The sequence below is a fragment of the Cervus elaphus genome, chromosome 31 (genome assembly GCF_910594005.1).
Source record: "Cervus elaphus chromosome 31, mCerEla1.1, whole genome shotgun sequence".
NCBI classification, from domain to species: domain Eukaryota; kingdom Metazoa; phylum Chordata; class Mammalia; order Artiodactyla; family Cervidae; genus Cervus; species Cervus elaphus.
Genome location: NC_057845.1, coordinates 54,784,490 through 54,805,741, shown reverse-complemented (window position 1 = coordinate 54,805,741; position 21,252 = coordinate 54,784,490). Strand labels below are relative to the sequence as shown.

Sequence of the window (21,252 nt, the reverse complement as noted above, 5' to 3'; positions counted from 1 at the left end):
TTTCTTTTTTTTTTTTTAATTAATTTATTTATTTTTTCAGTGGGTTTTGTCATACATTGACATGAATCAGCAATAGATTTACACGTATTCCCCATCCCGATCCGCCCTCCCACCTCCCTCTCCACCCGATTCCTCTGGGTCTTCCCAGTGCACCAGGCCCGAGCACTTGTCTCATGCATCCCACCTGGGCTGGTGATCTGTTTCACCATAGATAATATACATGCTGTTCTTTCGAAACATCCCACCCTCACCTTCTCCCACAGAGTTCAAAAGTCTGTTCTGTACTTCTGTGTCTCTTTTTCTGTTTTGCATATAGGGTTGTCGTTACCATCTTTCTAAATTCCATATATATGTGTTAGTATGCTGTAATGTTCTTTATCTTTCTGGCTTACTTCACTCTGTATAATGGGCTCCAGTTTCATCCATCTCATTAGAACTGGTTCAAATGAATTCTTTTTAACGGCTGAGTAATAGTCCATGGTGTATATGTACCACAGCTTCCTTATCCATTCATCTGCTGATGGGCATCTAGGTTGCTTCCATGTCCTGGCTATTATAAACAGTGCTGAACATATGAACATTGGGGTGCACGTGTCTCTTTCAGATCTGGTTTCCTCAGTGTGTGTGCCCAGAAGTGGTATTGCTGGGTCATATGGCAGTTCTATTTCCAGTTTTTTAAGAAATCTCCACACTGTTCTCCATAGTGGCTGTACTAGTTTGCATTCCCACCAACAGTGTAAGAGGGTTCCCCTTTCTCCACAGCCTCTCCAGCATTTATTGCTTGTAGACTTTTGGATAGCAGCCATCCTGACTGGCGTGCAATGGTACCTCATTGTGGTTTTGATTTGCATTTCTCTGATAATGAGTGATGTTAAGCATCTTTCCATGTGTTTGTTAGCCATCTGTATGTCTTCTTTGGAGAAATGTCTGTTTAGTTCTTTGGCCCATTTTTTGATTGGGTCATTTATTTTTCTGGAATTGAGCTTCAGGAGTTGCTTGTATATTTTTGAGATTAATCTTTTGTCTGTTGCTTCATTTGCTATTATTTTCTCCCAATCTGAGGGCTGTCTTTTCACCTTACTTTTGGTTTCCTTTGTTGTGCAAAAGCTTTTAAGTTTCATTAGGTCCCATTTGTTTAGTTTTGCTTTTATTTCCAATATTCTGGGAGGTGGGTCGTAGAGGATCCTGCTATGATTTATGTCGGAGAGTGTTTTGCCTATGTTCTCCTCTAGGAGTTTTATAGTTTTTGGTCTTACATTTAGATCTTTAATCCATTTTGAGTTTGTTTTTGTGTATGGTGTTAGAAAGTGTTCTAGTTTTATTCTTTTACAAGTGGTTGACCAGTTTTCCCATCACCACTTGTTAAAGAGTTGTCTTAAAAGGAGGATCTTTAAAAATAAATATTCTAACTGCCTGAAGTTAAAAGCAAACTGTTCTTGGTAACTCTTAGATCAAGAAGGTAATAAAAATAGAAGTTACAGATCAAGGAAGGCTAATATTAAAAATTCTATCACATTGCTAATCCGTTTACCACAACTCCCTTCTCACAGAGGTACAGCAGACAATGATTACCAATATCGCTGTTTCCTGATACTGCCTCAGAATCACTTTCCATTCAGCCCTTTAGACAGCTCTACAAATGATTTGAAGTTGGCATGTGTGATAATACCAACTTCCCAACTGACTCTATATCTTTCCATTACATTTAAGAATAAGACAATGTTGCCTAGCCTCATATCCATGAATAAAAATAATTCTGGAAGCTCTAGTTAATATAATAAGAAAAAAAATACAGTTTTATACATATTTTAAAGAAAAAATGGTTACATTAGTCACAACATTTTAGAGTATATAAAAACCCAAGAGACTTAATTAATAAACCAAGATAGCAAGGCTCTTTAATGATTGATAAAAGATAAATATTTTAAAAATCAATAAATCAAACAACATTCTTACAAACCAGCAGTAATTAGTTACAGGGGCTTCCCCAGTGACTCAACAGGTGAAGAATCCACCTGCAATCCTGGAGACATAGGAGATGCAGTTCTCTCCCTGGGTCAGGAAGATCCCCTGGAGAAAGAGAGGGCAACCCACGCCAGCATTCTTGCCTGGAGAATCCTATGAAAAAGGAGCCTGGCAGGCTACAGTCCATAGGGTCAGAAAGATTTGGACACAGCTGAAGTGACTGAGCACACACACTCACAACTAGTATAACACATAATGAAAATTGATTCTCTTTACACTGACAAAAAGTTAGAAAATATCAAGGAATAAACTTAGCAAAAGTTTGGACCCAAACAGAAAACTACACAAGTTTTCTGAAAATTAAAAATTTCAGTAGACACAAAGGAAAACTTCTTTGTAGAAATGCTAGAGCAACAGAATCCGTTATTTTCATTTCTGAGAAAGGAAAGGCATAACACAGATATTTGAGGTTTCCAAACCAATCTGGATTTAAGCCAATTATAATCTAGTGAGTTTACAGAATCCGTTAATGAATTAATAAATAGTGACAGAATGATCAGCCAGTACAAATGCATTCACTATGCACTACCTTGTACATACCTAAACCTTCAAAACGTATTTCAGCAAATACGATTTCTTTTAACATCATCAAGTAAGGAAGAATAGCCTCAAGATTAAGGGTTAAAATAAGTGATGAGAAACTTTCTTAGGTTATATTGTATGGGTGAATGTTATTAATATAACTGTTCTAGAAATTACATGAAGTTCCAAAAAATCTGATACATCCTGATACAATGTTATTATAATTCTAATTATCCTAAAATGTTGTATGTCACAGAAATAACTAAATTTCCTGTAACAGCATCATTGTAATAAACTCTCATCTGATCTTTAACCATTAAAACAGAAAGATTAAGGGTTATGCTCAAGGAAATAATTTTATTTATTTAATTTTTTAAATTTAAGTAGAGTTGATTTACAATGTTATATTATTTTTCAAGTATGCAATATAGTGATTCAGAATTTTTATAGATTATATTCCATTTAAAGTTATTACAAAATAATGGCTATATTTCCTTGTGTGGGACAATAGACATCTTTGTTGCTTATTTAGTTTATACATACTAGCTTGTATTTTATAATCCCCTACCCTAATCTCCAAGAAAATAATTGAACTTTTTTAGAGTCATGATGTCTCAATAAATATTTTAGAAAGCAGATAATGAGTAAGTATAAATCTAATGTAAAAAACTTTTACTCTGGCCTGTCAAATAAATGAATATTTTAAAAAGTTATCACAATCTAAATCAAATAATGATAGAAAGTTGGAGGGAAGTGAAATTTTACAGAAAAATTTAAAAAATTCATCTGGAAACATAAACTGTGAGGCTATGTTTATGACATATGTCATATGGCATGACAATCTATTTAAGTGAAGGATTTTTCCTACTACGTGGATAATAGACATTTAATAAGCCTGTAATAATTAAAATACGACTGCTATAACAGAGGAATACAAATTAACCAGGGAAACGGATCCATTTGATAAATGTGTGCTGTGCTTAATCGCTCAGTTGTGTCTGACTCTTTGCAACCCTATGGACTATAGCCCGTCAGGCTCCTCTGTCCACGGGGATTCTCCAGGCAAGAATACTGCAGTGGTTTGCCATGCCCTCCTCCAGGGGATCTTCCCAACTCAGGGACAGAACCCAGGTCTCCTACACTGCGAGTGGATTCTTTACCGTCTGAGCCATCAGAGAAGCCCAAGAATACTGGAGTGGGTAACCTATCCCTTCTCCAGGAGAACTTGCCCCACCCAAGAATCAAACCTGGGTGTCCTGCATTGCAGGCAGATTCTTTACCAGCTGAGCTACCAGAAGAGCCTATGAAAAGTGGCATATCCACCATATTCTTTAATATTAAAGCAAAATTTTAATTTGTAACTGTTACCTAGAACAAAGTCTGCTAAACATTAAGAGAAAAAATAATTAGCCCATTACAGAGCAGTATTGCTCTACAATCCCTCTTTGGGTGCTTGTTTAGTCATTCACTCATGTCTGACTCTTTGGGACCCCATGCAATGGTGCTCACCAGGCTCTTCTGTCCATGGGATTTCCCAGGCAAGAATACTGGAGGGGGTTGCCATTTTCTTCTCCAGGGATAATCCCTCTGTAGATTTTCTTAATGTGTGACTTTATGTATATGTATGCTGGATATGAGCTTCTGTGTGTTCACTGGGTACTCCACTCCCAAAATCTTGATCCAGTTATCTTAAGCTTCCAATAGACACGCTGAGTTGTGTCTGACTCTTTACGACCCCATGGACTATACAGTCCATGGAATTCTCTAGGCTTGAGTACTGGAATGGATAGCCATTCCCTTCTCTAGGGGATCTTCCCAACCCAGGGATCAAACTCAGGTCTCCCACATTGCAGGCAGATTCTTTACCAGCTGAGCAACAAGGGAAGCCCAACCCAAAGATAACTCCTCAAAATTTCTGACAGTTTCTGGAGTTTTCTTCCTCATAATCTCTGCTGTCTCCTCCTAAATATCTAACAATTTCTGCTTCTTGGTGAACTTTAGTGAAAGTGAAAACAAGCGGAGCTCACAGAGAAAATTACATTGTGCAGTTCACAATTCTGAGATCCGACATCTACCATTATCTCCTCACTTTTCTATATTTCCTACTTAATTTTTACCACTTGTCTTCTGTACAGAAATTCAGCAAGCAGCTTTTAATGCTTGGAGTTGCCTTTTGGGTCTCATACTGTACTGTCAAATAGCTTATCAAATGACTTCTTCTAGGCAAATATAGTCCTCTCCTCAATAGAAATTTCAATCAAAATTTTCTTCAAAAATTTACCTGAATTCTTGGCAGTGTAGTTATGGGTGTTCCCTTTTTCTAATCTGCCTGCAATGCAGAAGACCCCGGTTTGATTCCTGGGTCAGGAAGATTCCTGGGAAGAATTCCTGGGTTGGGAAGAATCTTGGAAAGAATTTCTGGGTCAGGAAGATCCCCTGGAGAAGGAAATGGCAACCCAGTCCAGTGTTCTTGCCTGGAGAATCCCATGGATGGAGGAGCTTGGTGGGCTACAGTCCATGGGGTTGCAAGAGTCGGATATGACTTAGCAACTTAACTACCACCTTTTTCTAAAAAAATATAATCTCTATACTATACTGTACTATATTATTTGAATTTTTCACAGTGATAATATGTCACTTTCATAAGCCACTTCCAAAATTGTTTTTCCCTCTAATTCATGAAAGTTGATGATATTTAAGAGTTTCCACAGTTTTTTACACTTTTCCGTCTCAGACAGTAAGTGCACCAAACCATAATTAAACTGGGAAGCAGATCTGTATTGGGTTTCTCTTGGCTCCACTTTCTTAGCCTTGTCACAAAATCAAATCATTCCTATCTCCTGCTGTCTCCTAAGAAGAAGTATATGAAGTAGGCTAGTCCATAGAGGGCTCATCAGCTTACTTCCACTTAATTCATCCAGAGCTGCTCTGAAAAAATCAGACCTATGGAGGGTGCTCTAGCCTCACTGGGGTACCTGAAAAGATTTGTGAGTTCCACATTGCTGCCAATGATCAGAAGCCAAAGCAGAGCAAGGATGTCCAGTACAGACTTCTCCGCACACTGAATGTGAATCTGAGCAGGAGGAACAGTTGGTCTGTAGTGATCATTTGTGACATTATTCAGTGGGAACCAAGTGTGATAGCCTCTCTATGAAGTCCCTACTATCAGATATCAGGATGTTTTCATCTCTGGGAGTATTGGTACCACTCTTGATGTTAAATTAATACTTTTTATTTATTTCCTTAAAAAAAATAGGTGAGCTAACTGAAATGTCTGGAATATTTACTCTTGTCATTATGGGACTTTTTTTTAATTCTACAAGTTTTAAACCAGGAGTTGAAGCACTTCTTCTTGAGTAAGTGACTAGCATACTTTTACTTTGTTTTCATATATTGAAGTTATAACATTAAAACAGTAACTACATTTACATGGCCAGAATAAGATACTGACTTGGAAGCTAGCCAACTGAAAATAACCGCCCCCACCCCACCTTTAAAAATTCTATTGCTTATGTTCCTTAAACCTCTAATTTCAGATAAAATTTGTAACCTTACCTTGAGTTCACATTGACTGTATTTCACTACTAATTCCCTTACGTCCCTGACCATATTACTCAGTAGTGTTCAGTCTGATCCCCTAGACAGAGCCAGGGTTAAAGTAAGGGAAGTGAGGCCCTCATCTCAGGCACAAAATCTAAGAGGATGCCAAAAGATTCAATAATCAAGATAAATATTTTAATACAATATTTTAAAATCAAAATTAATGCAAAAAATCAATGGTGAAAATACAAAATTTTTAAAGATCAATATTACTGATAGTTCCTTTTGCCTCAGGCTCCAATATGGATCAGTAAGGCAATGCCTCTAGAATGAAAGACCAATATTTTAAAGACAGTGAAGAGAGGCCATGCAAAGTCAATTTAAAAAGTAAGCCAGGACATTTAAATACAATTAGCAGCATTAAAAAAGAAAATAGAAAAGTACAAATTGTGCCTTGCTTGAGGGTACCTACCTGAGGGGTCAGTGGAGTCTGTGTTGGTCTTAAAGGAAGATATTTTCTGAAATGTTTCAATACATGGGATGGGAACTTAGCCTAAATGACACAATAACAAGATATGTGTTAACAGAGGCCCTGAACTAAATCAATGATTTTTTTGACATTTGGGAGAACATTGTGAAAGATGAAATGAGTTCAGAAGTCAGAAGCTTAAAAATACAGATTACAGGCTTTGAGAGCATGTCACTAAAATTTCATGTCAATTATAATGGAAGCCAGTTTATTAGCAGCTAGGTAGCATTATTTGGGCCACCACTGTAGGAAGAATTAAACATGTTATGCATGTATTTGTATCTATGGGGAGTGATTCTGAAGGCTCCCTTCATTCTTGCTCTAATTGAAACCTGGATCTCCCCTGAAGACATGATTTCCCTTGTGTTCCTTAAAGGTTATAGTGTCTTTCTCTCCTGCATCCCTGGTGCTACAAGCCTAGAGTGGAGGTGGGTGATCTTTCTGTACCTCAGTCATTTCTATTCTATTTTCCTTCTTCTTCCCCAGAAGCAGCCAATTTCGAAGCTGCTTATACCACCAGCTTATAGCATCAGCTTATACCACCTGTCACCCTGTTGGTTGTAGAACCCAGAATCTAGAACCCAGAATCACACTCTCCATTTTGTGACGATTTTGGCCCCCTCTCACTGTGACATTCCAACATCACAACTCACCATTCTTAGTGATGTCAGTCAATATTCATTCAGCTAATGCTTCTATTCCCTCACCTTTCAATTCCAGGACTTCTCCTCTTGCGATCATATTTACCACTCTGCTTCAGCCACCCACTTTATGCTCATACAAATAATCACTTCATAATTTCACGTTCAACAATTATAATATTTAAAATACAATATGAACCAGCTCCTACTCTGCAAGAGAGTAGAAATCTAAGATAATAATAGTAAATCCTATTAAATGCTACAGAGGTCTACACTGTCTCCCATCTTTTCAGTTTACCCCCCTAGGACTCCAATTCTAACAATTACATAGTCACACTGAGAAGACAATGCATTGATCCTATGCTATTTTCTGACCATCATCCACCTTACTCCCTCCTTATCCAAATCATTTCTTGTGTTTAAAAATCATCTAATAACTTCTCATCTCATTTGGCTACAAACCAAGGTTGTTTTCATGGCAAACAGGGGCTCTATTTGTCCCCTTGTTACTACGGTAATTCATTTCTGCCACTCTCACCCTCGCCCACTCGCCTCTACCCACACTTGGCTATTCCTCATACATGCCAAAGAGGGTCCCTGTTTGACTTGCGTCCTTGGGCTTCTGCTCTTGAAATGTGCTTCTTTACATATTAGCATAAGTGGCTGCCTTACTTCTTTCATGCTTCTATTCATACATCACCTTTTTAGGAAGAAATTCCCAAATAAGAGGTATTTCCTTGTCAACTTGTATAATCCTCTATTCCTGGCAAATTGATGTTCCTAAAATGTCCAGGCCATAAGGTCTTCTCACTCCTCTAGGCTAGGGGCTATGCAACATTAAGATATAAAAATGACACATATGCTTAGATTCATAATATCAAAATCTATGAGGGTGAAGCTTGTGATGTCTGATTTTAAAAAACTCTTCCTAGATAATACTTAAATACAGACAGTGTTGCAACCCTTTGCTCCTATAAAAGATCTAGATTTGTTGGGACAACTCATCACCAAATAAAGAAAAGGTGCTATTTTAAAAAATTCAGAAGCTTTTTTACTGCGTGCCTGACTGATTGCACACATGCACACACATGTGTACATGCGCAGGTCTATTAGATGGTTTTGGAGCTTGGTTTTCAGCTCATTTATGCTCTGAATATAATGGGCACTGGTTCCTTGGAGAATCTGGTTTCCTCCTCATCCAATTTCTCCCATTAATTTCTACTACATATGAAAAAGTCTTAATAACTCCTCAGCATTTGTTACTTAACTGATTTCATTACATTTTGTGCTAATTAATGAGACTGAGTTTTTTTCCCCCCTCAATGTATCATAATGAAATTTTCTCTGGTAATAGCTAGGTATTTGTTTTTCAGGGACAGAGTCTGGCAGCATATGGGTAAAACCAAGCTCTTTTTCCTCTCATGAAGTAATATTCATGTGCCCTTTTAAGCTTTTCAATTTATTTTGCTATACATATAATGTCAAATTAAAGACAGGAAATACACAGAGAGATAACGAGAAGTAAGTTTTAAATAGCTATGATCCCAACACCCAAAATGACAAATAATGATGTCTGAGTGTGCTTTTTCAAACTGTTTTGCCTGCAACTGTTGAGAACATGAGTTTGGGAATGATGCCCTTTTCCTAGGCTCTGGAGTACTTGAATAAGCACAGACTCAGAGATCACAGAGTCTACAAAGGGCATTCACGTGAATAAAAGATTCATTCACATTCTTTAAGTGCAAGCTAGACTTTGGGCAAAGGCTTAATTCTATCACTATGTAAATCAGACTAGGAGTTCAGTATTTCCTCTTAAAATAAACAATTTTAGCTCTTCCTAATGATACAAGGACTAGCTACTTGAACCATAGTATTTTCTAGCTACTTGAACCATAGTACCTGAATGAGTTTTGTCAAATAGCATAGCTACAACCTAGCATGTCTTTCAAAGTCAACCCCAAAAAGAGACACTAATTTATATTCAGTGCAAACTGGTTAAAATTGCTTTAGAAGTATTTGTTTACTTATCTTAGCGTTCCTTTCTCCCCAGTTAAATTACGCACTCCTTGAGTGTTGGTGAATGTCTTATTCATCTTTATTTTCTTCATGACGCCTAGCACAATGCCTCACATAGATAAGCCTTGCATTGACTATGTTAGCTCAGTTAACTATCTCAACTATATTTAATTTTTTTCTAAACATGCAGATTCTGGAATTGTCTATCATTTGTTGCTTTTATTATGGTGTTTACTTTCACTGGACTTCTAATTCCTGCACATACATATTTATATATATCATTTTCTGATATATATTATTCATTAAATATCTACTTAACACTTATCATGTTCAGGTAAGAAAGCCATTTGAATTTTTCTATTTATGTGATATTGACTAAGCCTGAAGATATTCTTTAAATGACAGAAATGTTTCATTCTGGAATGAAGAATTCACTCAAATTTCCCAAGGAATCATGAGCAAATTAAGACTTAGTGTTTTCAGTTTTTAACTGCATTTCAAAACAATGCAAGCATGTTGTAAAGTTTTTGAAAAAAAGAAAAAAACTCTCATAATCTTTACTACCTAGAGGCGAACACTACTATTTCACATATTTCCTCCAGAGTTTTGTATTGTTTTTTATTCTATGAGGTTTCATGAAGTTAGACACCTATTATAAATTAAAATGTTAACTTGTTTTATTTGTTCAATATTTTATGACAGATAATTTGTATTAATAAAGTATAGTTGGAAATAGCTTTTTAAAAATCAGAGTGGGACAAATTGGGAGACCAGGATTGACATATACACACTGCTTGCAATGAAGAAGGCCCAGGTTTGATCCCTGGGTTGGGAAGATCCCCTGGAGAAAGAAATGGCAACCCACGCCAGTGTTCTTGCCTGGGAAACCCCATGGACAGAGGAGTCTGGTGGGCTGCAGTCCTGGGGTCACAAGAGCGGGACATGACTTAGCGACTAAACTACCGCCCCAGATGTAAAATAGGCACGTGACAAAGACCTGCTGAAGAGCCCAGGGGACTGTGCTCAGAACCATGTAGCGGCCTGTACGGGAGAGAATCAGAAAGAGGGCGATATTTGTATGTGTATAACTGATTCACTTCGCTGAATACCTAAAGCTAACACAGCATTGTAAATCAACTATACTCCAATTAAAAAAAAGAACAATAGCCTTTCTTCCCTCTTAAATGACTATTCACTATTATTTCATATCATTTACCTGCTCTGTCCAGTGATCTTGCGCTTCTGGTATTCTGCTGTGTTGCTACTTTTCACTAAGATAAAGTGTTGAAGACCAAGCTACCATTTTTCTAGCTTTGATTCATAAAAGATGAAAATAAAATTATCTCATGTCTAAATAAATAAATAAGAATGAAAATCATAAGGAAGTCCTCCTTGTAAATGTCATGTTAGCCTAAATAAGTTTTGTGGCCTCTTTTCCAATGTTAAAAGGCTTTCAGAAAGCAGTCTGTTTATGTAACTGAAAAGGAGATAATATAGAAGAGGAAAACCACTATAACAATACTATTAGCCAAATTGTTAGCATTCTAGGAAACTTAGGTTGGACTCATCACTAAGCTGGGCTTCCCTGGTTGCTCAGTGGTAAAGAATCTGCCTGTCAATGCAGGAGATGTAGGCTTGATCCCTTGGTCAGGAAGATCCCCTGGAGAAGGAAATGGCAACACACTCCAGTCTCGCCTGGAGAATTCCATGGACAGAGGAGCCTAGCTGGCTATAGTCCATGGGGCTGCAAAAGAGTCCAACATGACTTAGGGACTAAATAACAACATTAAGTCAGCCAGTGCCAAGTAAATGGAGATTCGTCCCAAATTATCAGATACAATTAGTGTAAAATATAAGAATTATCTGTGACTGAAAGAAGAAATAGAAATGAATTAACTGATACTGTGTAAATTCAGTATGATTAAAATCTACAAAGAAAAAGAGAGAGCATTGTTTTCTCTCCCATTTATTAAATTTGTTTTTATTTGTTTCTGGGATCCAGAGTAGAGTAGATCTATAGAAGTTTCTAGCACTTTCTTTTCTACCTGAAGAAGCACGGGTGATGTGGAACTTTTCTACTGCTTAGCTAACAGAAAGAAAGAAAGAATAATCCCATTCCCTTGGCATGTTTCTGCATGGGATGCCCTTCTGCCTTCCTTTGCTGCAATGCCAAAGGTGTGTCAAAGATGCCTCATTCTTCTGAGAGTTGGCAATTTCACAGGGAATAGATTGGAGTAGTATAGCATGAGATGGAAAGAAATTTCTATGACAAAAATAACTTTTTAAAATCTGTTTTGCCTTTTAGACTTCTGGTCTTTCTGTTACTGAGCCCTCTTTTGTCTCGACTTGGTCATGGTTTCAGCTGGCGCTGGGCATTCATAATGGCCTGGAGTGAAATGAAAGGGACTCCTAATATAAACTTGGCTCTTCTGCTTGCCTACTTTGAAAACTCTCTTGGATCTGAGAGGGAGAAATCTCAAGTAAAGAAAGATGTAGTTTTTCTATTTGAATGTTTTATGAAAACTGTTTCTGTGTACTAAAATATGCTTTTGTAGTAGATCGCTCAACCCCACTTGGACTGTGGTATTGATTTAGCTATGATGGGGAAACTTGGGAGGAGAAAAGCAGCTGGCAACTTTCCTCTTCCTCATTCCAGCTTACATATCTTTAAACTCCTTCATCACACTCCTAAAAATTAGGGTTATTGTGAAAGTTAAGGGAATTAAAATTTATAAATCATTTAAAATAGTACCTGATACAGAGTATGTACTCAACAAATGAGTACATTAAATGAAAAAATTCTTTTTTAATTTACTCCTAATACCTACTTAAAAGCAGAAACCTATTTATGAATGGTTGTATTGCCTTCTGTAACTTTATGAAACCACATTTAGTAGTGCTAGAAACCAAAACATTTTAATTATGAAGGGAAGTTATCTCCTAAGATAGAACCCCCAAATTCTGCCCAATAGAACATAAAGTGTATGACTATCCATTTACCACATCTCAAAATAAGATAATTTCAAGGAACTCTTTAAGAAATATTCTATGTAGACATCACAACACATCTAACACTTCCATTGTGAGTTTTTTCTTAACATAACTTCTAAGAGTAAAGGGAACCATGTCAAGGTTATTATTATGTATCTAAGTGAATAATAATCAAGATTTTAAAAAAACTAAATATTCAAAGACTGCTTTAAAAACCAAAGTATCTAATATTACCAACCTCCTCTTTCTTTTCAGTCTTCCCTAGTGGCTCAGATGGTAAAGAGTCCATCCCCTAGAGAAGGGAATGGCAACCCACTCCAGTATTCTTGCCTGGAAAATCCCATGGACAGATGAGCCTGGCGGGCCCCGATTCATGGGATCACAAAGAGTCGGACACCACTGTGCAACCAATACATTCACACCCCTCTTTCTTTTTAACTAATTTCCACTTTGTCTGGATAATCAAAATCAGTGTCATCATCATACGTCCTGACCAGTGTAATGATGAACATTGCACTTGGATCTGGGTTCTGAAAATTTTAATTGCTATTTATTGTGTGGTCATCCACAAGTTATTTAATTCCGACCCCCACCCCCTGCCTCTGTGTGTCTGTTCCCTCATTCCAAAGCAGTCCGCAATAATACCAATGGTTTGCTAGTAGGTATATAACAGGGGAGTGTTGGAAAGGGGGAGTGTTTGCCAAATTTCTGTTCCATAATCATTGGCACCAACAAAACATAAGTCAGCCTATAAACTTCCTGAAAATGTAATAATCAGCATTCACAAACTGGTAAGAGCCAAGTCTATCTGGCTATCTTACTCTCTCTACTGTCTCAAAGAGTTATTATGAGAAATTAAAAATATACATAAGAAGCTTAACACATTGTTTAGTATCTAGTAAGTGTACAGTAAATCTGAGTTCTGATAACAATGACGATAATGTCATGTAGACATCTTTTGAAATAAAACTTTGGTCAATCAAATCATTTTGAGGGATGTTTCAGTAGTGTTAACTAGTTGAGAAGAAATTAGCAGTCCTTCTTTAATTCAATTTGGTGACTCCTACAGCTAATTTATTAATACTCAAAAAGAGGCACTACAATGAAAGCTTAAATTATTAACTTAATCCTGTCTCTACTACTCACAAGTTCAGTGACTGAATTGAATATGTTCCAAACAAGTGTATAGAATATATGAAGCAAAAATGGAGAGCTAAGAGGAGAAATAGACAAACTACAGTTGGAGACTTTAACACTCCTTTCCATAATTTGTTTAATGAAGTATTTTTTTTTTGTTTTGTTTAGTCACTAAGTGGTTTCTGACTCTTTTGTAACTCCATTGGCTGTAGCCCACCAAATTCCTCTGTCCATGGGATTTCCCAGGCAAGAATACTGAAATGGGTTGCCATTTCCCTCTCTAACGGATCTTCCCAACCTAATTCCACATCTCCTACATTGGCAGGCAAAGTCTTTACCACTGAGCCATGAGGGAAGCTAGAACTACTAAAAAAATTATCAAGGATATGGAAGAACTAAACAACACCATCAACCAACAGGATCTAATTGACATTTATAGAATCATATCAACTGATGAAGAAAAATCACTTAGCAAATAAAAACCAATATCCATTTATGATAAACCTCTCAAATAGTAGAAATAAGAGGGAATTTCCTAAAGTAGATAAAGAACATCTACAAAAAAAATCCGCAAGTAGCATTATAATTAATAGTGAAAGATGCTTTCTCCTTATAACTGGGAACAATCCAAGAATGTCTCAATTAATTTATGAACAATCAAGAGTCCCGACCCTCATCCTTTTTACTAAGCATCATGATGAAAATTCTAGCTTGCTCCATAAGACAAAAAAGGAGAAAAAAAAAACAAGAATATTCAAAAGGAAGAGATAAAACTATTCCTACTGAAGATAGTATGATTATCTATATAGAAAATTCCAAGGGTCTTCAAAAAGAAGGGGGAAAAAACCTTCCTGGAACTAATAAGTGAATTCAGTATGATCTCAAGATATAAGTATAAAATCAAGTGTATTTCTATATACTAGCAATTGATTCAAGGAATCAAAAATTAAAGACACAATACCATGTACAATCATTCAGTAATAAAAAGCAAAGGAACTAAAATAACAGAAACAATTTTGAAAGAGAAAAATAAGTGGTAAGAATCAGTATACCCAGTTTTAAGGTATGATTACAGCCATGGAGATTGTGTAGTATTGCCAGAGAGAGAGAGAAGCATGGAACAGGATAGAGAACTCAGATTCAAACAAATATCACCAACAGTTTTTGATAAATATGCAAAAGTAATTAAATAGATGATGTCTTAAAAATGACGCTGAAGAATGGGACATTCATGTACAAAAAAAAAAGAGAGAGAGAGAAGAACCTTGACCTAAGCCTCACTTCTTCTATAAAAATTAGTTCAAAGTGGATCACAGAATTAAATATAAAGTGTAAAACCAGAAAACTTTTTTTAAGCTTGGGGTAAAACCTTTAGGACCTATCATAACACAAAGATACCAAGAGCATAATCCAGAAAAGAAAAAAATAATAGAAGAAATTACACTTCTTCAAAATTGAAAACTTTTAACAGTACAACACATAGAATACAGAAAGAGACATTTCACTGAAAGGGATATACAGATGACAAATAAAAATAAAAAAGGTGGTCAATGTCATTAGCCACTGGAGACATGCAAACTGAGAAAACAGAAAGATATCATCTATCAGAAAGCCTAAAATAAAATATGGTGATGACACCAAATGTTGGTAAGGATGCAGAGAAACTGCCCACTCCCAGATGCTAGTAGGAGTATCACATAGTACAGTCACTCCGGGAAAGAACTTGGCAAGCAACACAGCATTCTAAAGCAATTACCCTCCAATCAAAAATAATTTGGCAGTTACACATGCAACTACCATACAGCAATTGTTCTCCTGGGGATTTAGCCTGGAGATCTATGTCTAACACACCTGTATGTGAATTTTTATAGTAGCTGTATTTATAATAACCAGACATCTGGAAACAATTCAGATGTCCTTTAGTAGGTTTGTACAACTTTACTTTGGAATGCTACTCAGCAGTAAAAAGGAACAAACTATTAATAAAAGCAACAACTTTGATAAATCTCCAGAGAATTATTCAAAACAGAATACATACTTCATGATTTGAATTGTATAACATTCTTATGAAAATGTAGAAATTGAGAACAGATGAGCAGTTGCCAGACAAAGATATAGAAATTGAGAACAGATTAGTGATTAGAATAGGAACTAAAGAGCCCCTTGATGAAAGTGAAAGAGGAGAGTGAAAAAGTTGGCTTAAAATTCAACATTCAAAAAACCAAGATCATGGCATCCGGTTCCACCACTTCATGGCATATAGATGGGGAAACAATGGAAACTGTGACAGACTTTATTTTATTGGACTCCAAAATTACTGCAGATGGTGACTGCAGCCATGAAATTAAAAGATGATTGCTCCTTGGAAGAAAAGCTATGACCTACCTAGACAGCATATTAAAAAGCAGAGACATTACTTTGCCAACAAAGGTCCATCTAGTCAAAGCTATGGTTTTTCCAGTGGTCATGTATGGATGTGAGAGTTGGACTATAAAGAAAGCTGAGCACCAAAGAATTTATGCTTTTGAATTGTGGGGTTGGAGAAGACTCTTGAGAGTCCCCTGGACTGTAAGGAGATCAAACCAGTCAATCCAAAAGAAAATCAGTCCTGAATATTCATTGGAAGGACTGATGCTGAAGCTGAAGCGCCAATACTTTGGCTACTTGATGTGAAGAACTGACTCATTGGAAAAGACCCTGATGCTGAGAAAGACTGAAGGAAGGAGGAGAAGGGGACGACAGAGGATGAGATGATTGGATGGCATCACCAATTCAATGGACATGAGTTTGAGCAAGCTCCGGGAGTTCATGGACAGGGAAGCCTGGCATGCTGCAGTCCATGGGTTGCAAAAAGTCGGATGTGACTGAACTGAACGAATTAGTGGTTGCCAGGAATAAAGAAATGAGGACAGGAGGGAAATAAAAGTGACTATAAAAGGCAACATGAGGAATACTTATGAACAGTTCTGTATCTTGACTGTGTCAATGACTGTGTCATTGTCAATATCCTGATTGTGATACCTTTGGGGGCAACTGGCTAAATATTACACAGGACCTATTTCTTAAGACTGTATGTGAATCTACAACTATCTTAAAATGTTAAACATTAAAAAAGAACAAAAGAGGGAGAAAGAAAGAGGAAACAAATGATTGATATCAGTAATGAAAAAGACCATGACTATAAGTTATACAGCAATTAAAGGAGTAATAAATAAAAACTATGCATAACTTTTGTCCAAACAATTGAACACCTAAGGTGAAAGTGGTTAAATTCCTCAAAAAACACAATGTACCTAAACTGACACAAAAGAAAATATAAACTCTGAATAGTCCTCTATGTGTTAAAGAAATTATATATATAAATTAAAACTTTCTCATAAGCTAGAAGCCAAGACGGCTTGACTGGTGAATTCTTCCAAACATTTAATGAATAAATGATAACAATTCTAAACAAACTCTCTCATAAAATAGAGAATGATGAAACACTTTCTTATTTTATGTGGCCAGCCCAGTGTGATACTAAATACCAACAACGAGAATTACAAACAAAAAACTGATTAAACCACTGAATAAACATGATGCAAAAATTCTTAAAAAATATATAGCCAATTAATTTTAAATATATAAGAAGTATAAGACATTATGGTTAAGTATTCATTCAAAAATATGTCCATAATTTTAGTTTAACATTCAAAAAAGTGTTTGTAAAATCTAAAAAAACTGAACTCATAGAATGAGAGAACATATTAGTGATTTCCATAGATGATAAGTGGAGATAGAGGAAATGGATAAAGGCAGTCTAAAGGTACAAACTTCCAGTTATAAGATAAATAAAAGCAGAATCTTTTATTTTTTACTTCACACCATATGTAAAACTGATTGGAGATGGATCAGAGTCTTAAATAAAATGAAAAACTCTAAAACTTCTGGAAGAAAACAAGAGAATACCTTTGCAGCCTTGGAATAGACAAAAGGTTTTAAAACCAAAAACAGTAATAATTGGAGTTCTCAACTTTAAAAATGTTTGCTCATCAAAAGATAACTTTTGAAATGGATAAGGAAGGTGGTCACAAACTGAGAGGAAGTATTCATAATAACATATATCATATATCTGATATGCACATTTTCTGTAGTTTTTTTAGATTCCACATACAAGTGATATCATATGATATTTGTCTTTGATTTATTTCACTTAGTATGTTAATCTCTAGGTCTACCCATGTTAATGCACATGGTGTTATTTCATTCATTCTTATGGCTGAGTAATATTCCACCATATGTATGTACCCCATTTTCTTTATCCATTTATCTGCCAATGGGCATTTAGGTTGGTTCCATATGTTGGCTGTCATACATAGTGCTGCAGTGAACGCTGGGGCACAAGTATTTTTGAATTTGAGTTTTCTCCAGATATATATCCAGGAATGGGATTGCAGAATCATATGGTAGCTCAGTTTTCAGCTTTTTAAGAAATCTCCATACTGTTCTCCATTGTGGACTCGTCAATTTATTGATATATTCCCACCAACCATGTAGGAGAATTCCTGTTTCTCCACACTCTTTCCAGCATTTATTATTCATAGACTTTTTAACTATGATATTCTGACTGGTGTGAGGTGATATGTCACTGTGGTTTCAATTTGCATTTCTCTAATAACTGGCAATATTGAGTTTCTGTTCATGTGTCTGTTGTCCATCTATACGACAACGTACTTCTCTCCAGAATATAATTTTCAAAATGTCTACAATTTTGTAACAAAAAAGCAACCCAATTTTTAAAACAGGCAAAAGAGTTGAACAAGTGTTTCAAAAGGAAATGTATATACCACTAAGCATATTAAAATGTTCAACATCATTACTCTAGGGAAATGCAAATTAAAACTACATTGAGAAACATAATATTCAGTTTAAATGAAGATTTTAGAATTGGCATATCCCATCTATAGAAATAGAAACAGTAGTTGTCTCTTGTCTGGTGAGGATTGATTGGAGCAGCACTGGGGAAATTTAGAGGATATGAGAATATCATACATCTTGAAAGGATTGAGGGTAATATGGGTGTATGCACTGTCAAAACTTATCAGATGCACAAGTACATTTCACTCTGTGTAGATCACACCTTGGTTTTCCTAATGACCAGTGCAGGGGTGGCCCCCTTGAGGAATTAAATTAGAATATTCAGTGAGAGCGTCCTATGCACCAGTATTTAGAATTTCTCAAGTGATCCGAGTGTGCAGCCGTGAAAGCCTCTGGTGTGTGTCACATTCTGTCTCTAATTTCGATCTGTAGCCAAAGAATAGAGGACTGGCTAAGAGTTTAAAATAAATTCCTGAAGTTAGAATTCCATAAATCGATGGAAATATGTAATATCAGACTGAGAAGTGTTTCTTCATCTGTCTGTGGAGATAACTTGAGATATACGAGGAGGAAAAAAAAAGTGACACCAAAGGAATCAACTGCTCCTCCCTTCTGGTAACGCTGGTAGAGAATCCACCTGCAACGTGGGAGCCCTGGGTTCGATCCCTGGGTTGGGAAGACCCCCCTGGAGAAAGGAAAGGTTGTCAACTCCAGCATTCTGGCCTGAAGAATTCCATGGATTGTATGGTCCATGGAGTTGCAAAGAGTCAGACAGGACTGAGCAGCTTCACTTTCACCTTTTTTTCTGGTAATGACGGGATACCAGAGAGGCAAAGTATGTGGTAGAACAAACATACCAAGGCCGTGTGTTGTTTCTTCTAGGTGGAGAGAATTATTTAACACAGATGTGCTGGTAATGTTGAACAGAGAACTGTGTGGCTATGTACATAGAAGTGTAAGTGGTACACGAGAATTGATAAACTACAGGGCTATTCCCAGGACACAAGAAGCTCAGAAATCGAAATTAAGAACAAATTTTTTTCCTAATGTCTTTATAAGTATATAAATACTTGTCAAAGCAAGTCGTTATGTTTCCCAAATATTGACATAGTACAACTTAGCTTAATTTACACTGGTAAATATAGAGTATATTATATGAAATTATGATGAAAACTTACTTTGGTTTGTTTTTCTATTCCAGATATTATTTCATGGAGTGTCAGTATCCTTAATTACCTTGATTATCAATAGATTTATTTTGCCAATGGCAGTTACTAAACTTGGTAAGCCCTGCTAATTCCTGAGTAAAGAGAAAAATATTCCAAATATACTAAAGACTTGCTAATAATGAAGAAGAAAGCTATATAAATACAAATCAAAAGTATCTAATTGAAAAGGAAATTGGATCTCAATATAAAGTCACATGAATCATTAAGGCCAATAAGTTCATTAAGCCAATAAGCAATAATCTTATAAATAAGATTACCTATTTACATTAGTCCAGTTTAAGTGAAATAATACAATGTCTATTTAATTATTCAACAAACTTTTTATTAAGAGCCTCTTATATGCAGACACTATTCTAGCTGATAGTGATGCATTATGAAGACAGGCAAGTCTGAATTGTCGAAGCTAAATTGGAGAGAGGAGAGACAGACTCTAAACAAGTCAAATAAGGTAATATCAGAGTGTCACTGGTGCACGACAGTGCTCAAACCACATGTGAAGAAAGTAGAAATACAACATGCAGTAGGTTCCTGAGGAGGTTAGAAACCAAGCGTGTTCAAGAAAAGAAGGTAAGGTGCTGGAACCTTTGAGAACTATGTCAATAGTGGAGGAAGTCCAGATGGGAGAGGTAGGGAAAGAGCTAGATCATGAAAGACCTTGAATTTTAAGATTTTATTCTAAGAGGTAAATGGATTTCTTGGTTGGTTTTAAGCAAGTAGGTGTAATTTTATGAATAAGGTCCTTAAAAAGACGACTCTGGATAGCTGACTGGGGCCTATGAAGAGAGCAGGAGCAGAAACACCAGCTTTAGGAGGCACCTGCTCTATGCAGTATGACTGCTTCCATCTCCTACTTTTTAACAACCGAAAAATTGAAATCTAAAGAGTTAAAAGTTCTTGTCTAAGATCACACAACTCAGTAATGGCAGTTAACAAACTAAAAGTACATTCCTCTAATGTTTTTAATCCACTTTACTCTTAACTGCTCTAGCACCCTTTCTGTTTCATTCATATGGCATTTTCTTAACCAATCTTAAATTTCATCTTTATGGGTAATATTGAATCTTCATTCTCATGTTTGTAGCCATATCCTTTTTACCATTTACTTTTTTCTTTTCTGGGCCTTGACATAGTAAAATGAGAAGAACAGATTAAAGAGGTAACATTTTGCAGAGTATCAGATCCTGTCCATGGGATTTCCCAGGCAAGAATAGTGGAATGGGTCACCATTTCTTTCTCCAGGGGATCTCCCCAGCCGAGGGGTCGAACCCACATCTTCTGCATTGCAAGCAGATTCTTTATCACTGAGCCACCAGGGAAGCCCATCAGATGTTCTACTTAGTAGCTAAATAAACCTAAAATTCTTATTGTAGAGCGTCTGTTTACTTGCACTGAGAAAAGTGAACATTTGCTCATGGAATATTATTGCTTTTTGAAGAAACTTCTATGTTGAAAAAAAAGGAAATCTGTGTTTGATAGTAAGAGTCCTTCAAACCTTTATGAGGTATATATATATATACCTCATATATATATATATATCTCATATATATATATATATATATATATATATATAACCACTGATCCTTGATCAAAATGAATTTGAGCTATGTCAGTCCACTTATAAGTGGATGTGAATTTTTTTCATATGTACTTCAGTACAACACAAACCTCAGTTTATTGAAACTGAGGATGCAGAACCACAGATATGGAGGGACAACTGCAAAGCTATATGCAGATTTTCAACTGCATGGAGGGTTGACATCCCTGA

The 21,252-nt window shown here is 36.2% G+C and overlaps 1 protein-coding gene across 1 annotated transcript in view; it reads left to right on the top strand.

Annotated features, from left to right (window-relative positions):
- The window catches only part of SLC9C1 (solute carrier family 9 member C1), a 107,932-nt gene that overhangs the window by 29,935 nt on the left and 56,745 nt on the right, over nt 1-21,252 (top strand). The window contains exons 9-12 of the mRNA XM_043892874.1: nt 5,804-5,903; nt 9,464-9,607; nt 11,579-11,753; nt 19,460-19,541. Coding sequence (XP_043748809.1) covers nt 5,804-5,903; nt 9,464-9,607; nt 11,579-11,753; nt 19,460-19,541 — 501 coding nt within the window. The remainder of the gene's footprint in view (nt 1-5,803; nt 5,904-9,463; nt 9,608-11,578; nt 11,754-19,459; nt 19,542-21,252) is intronic.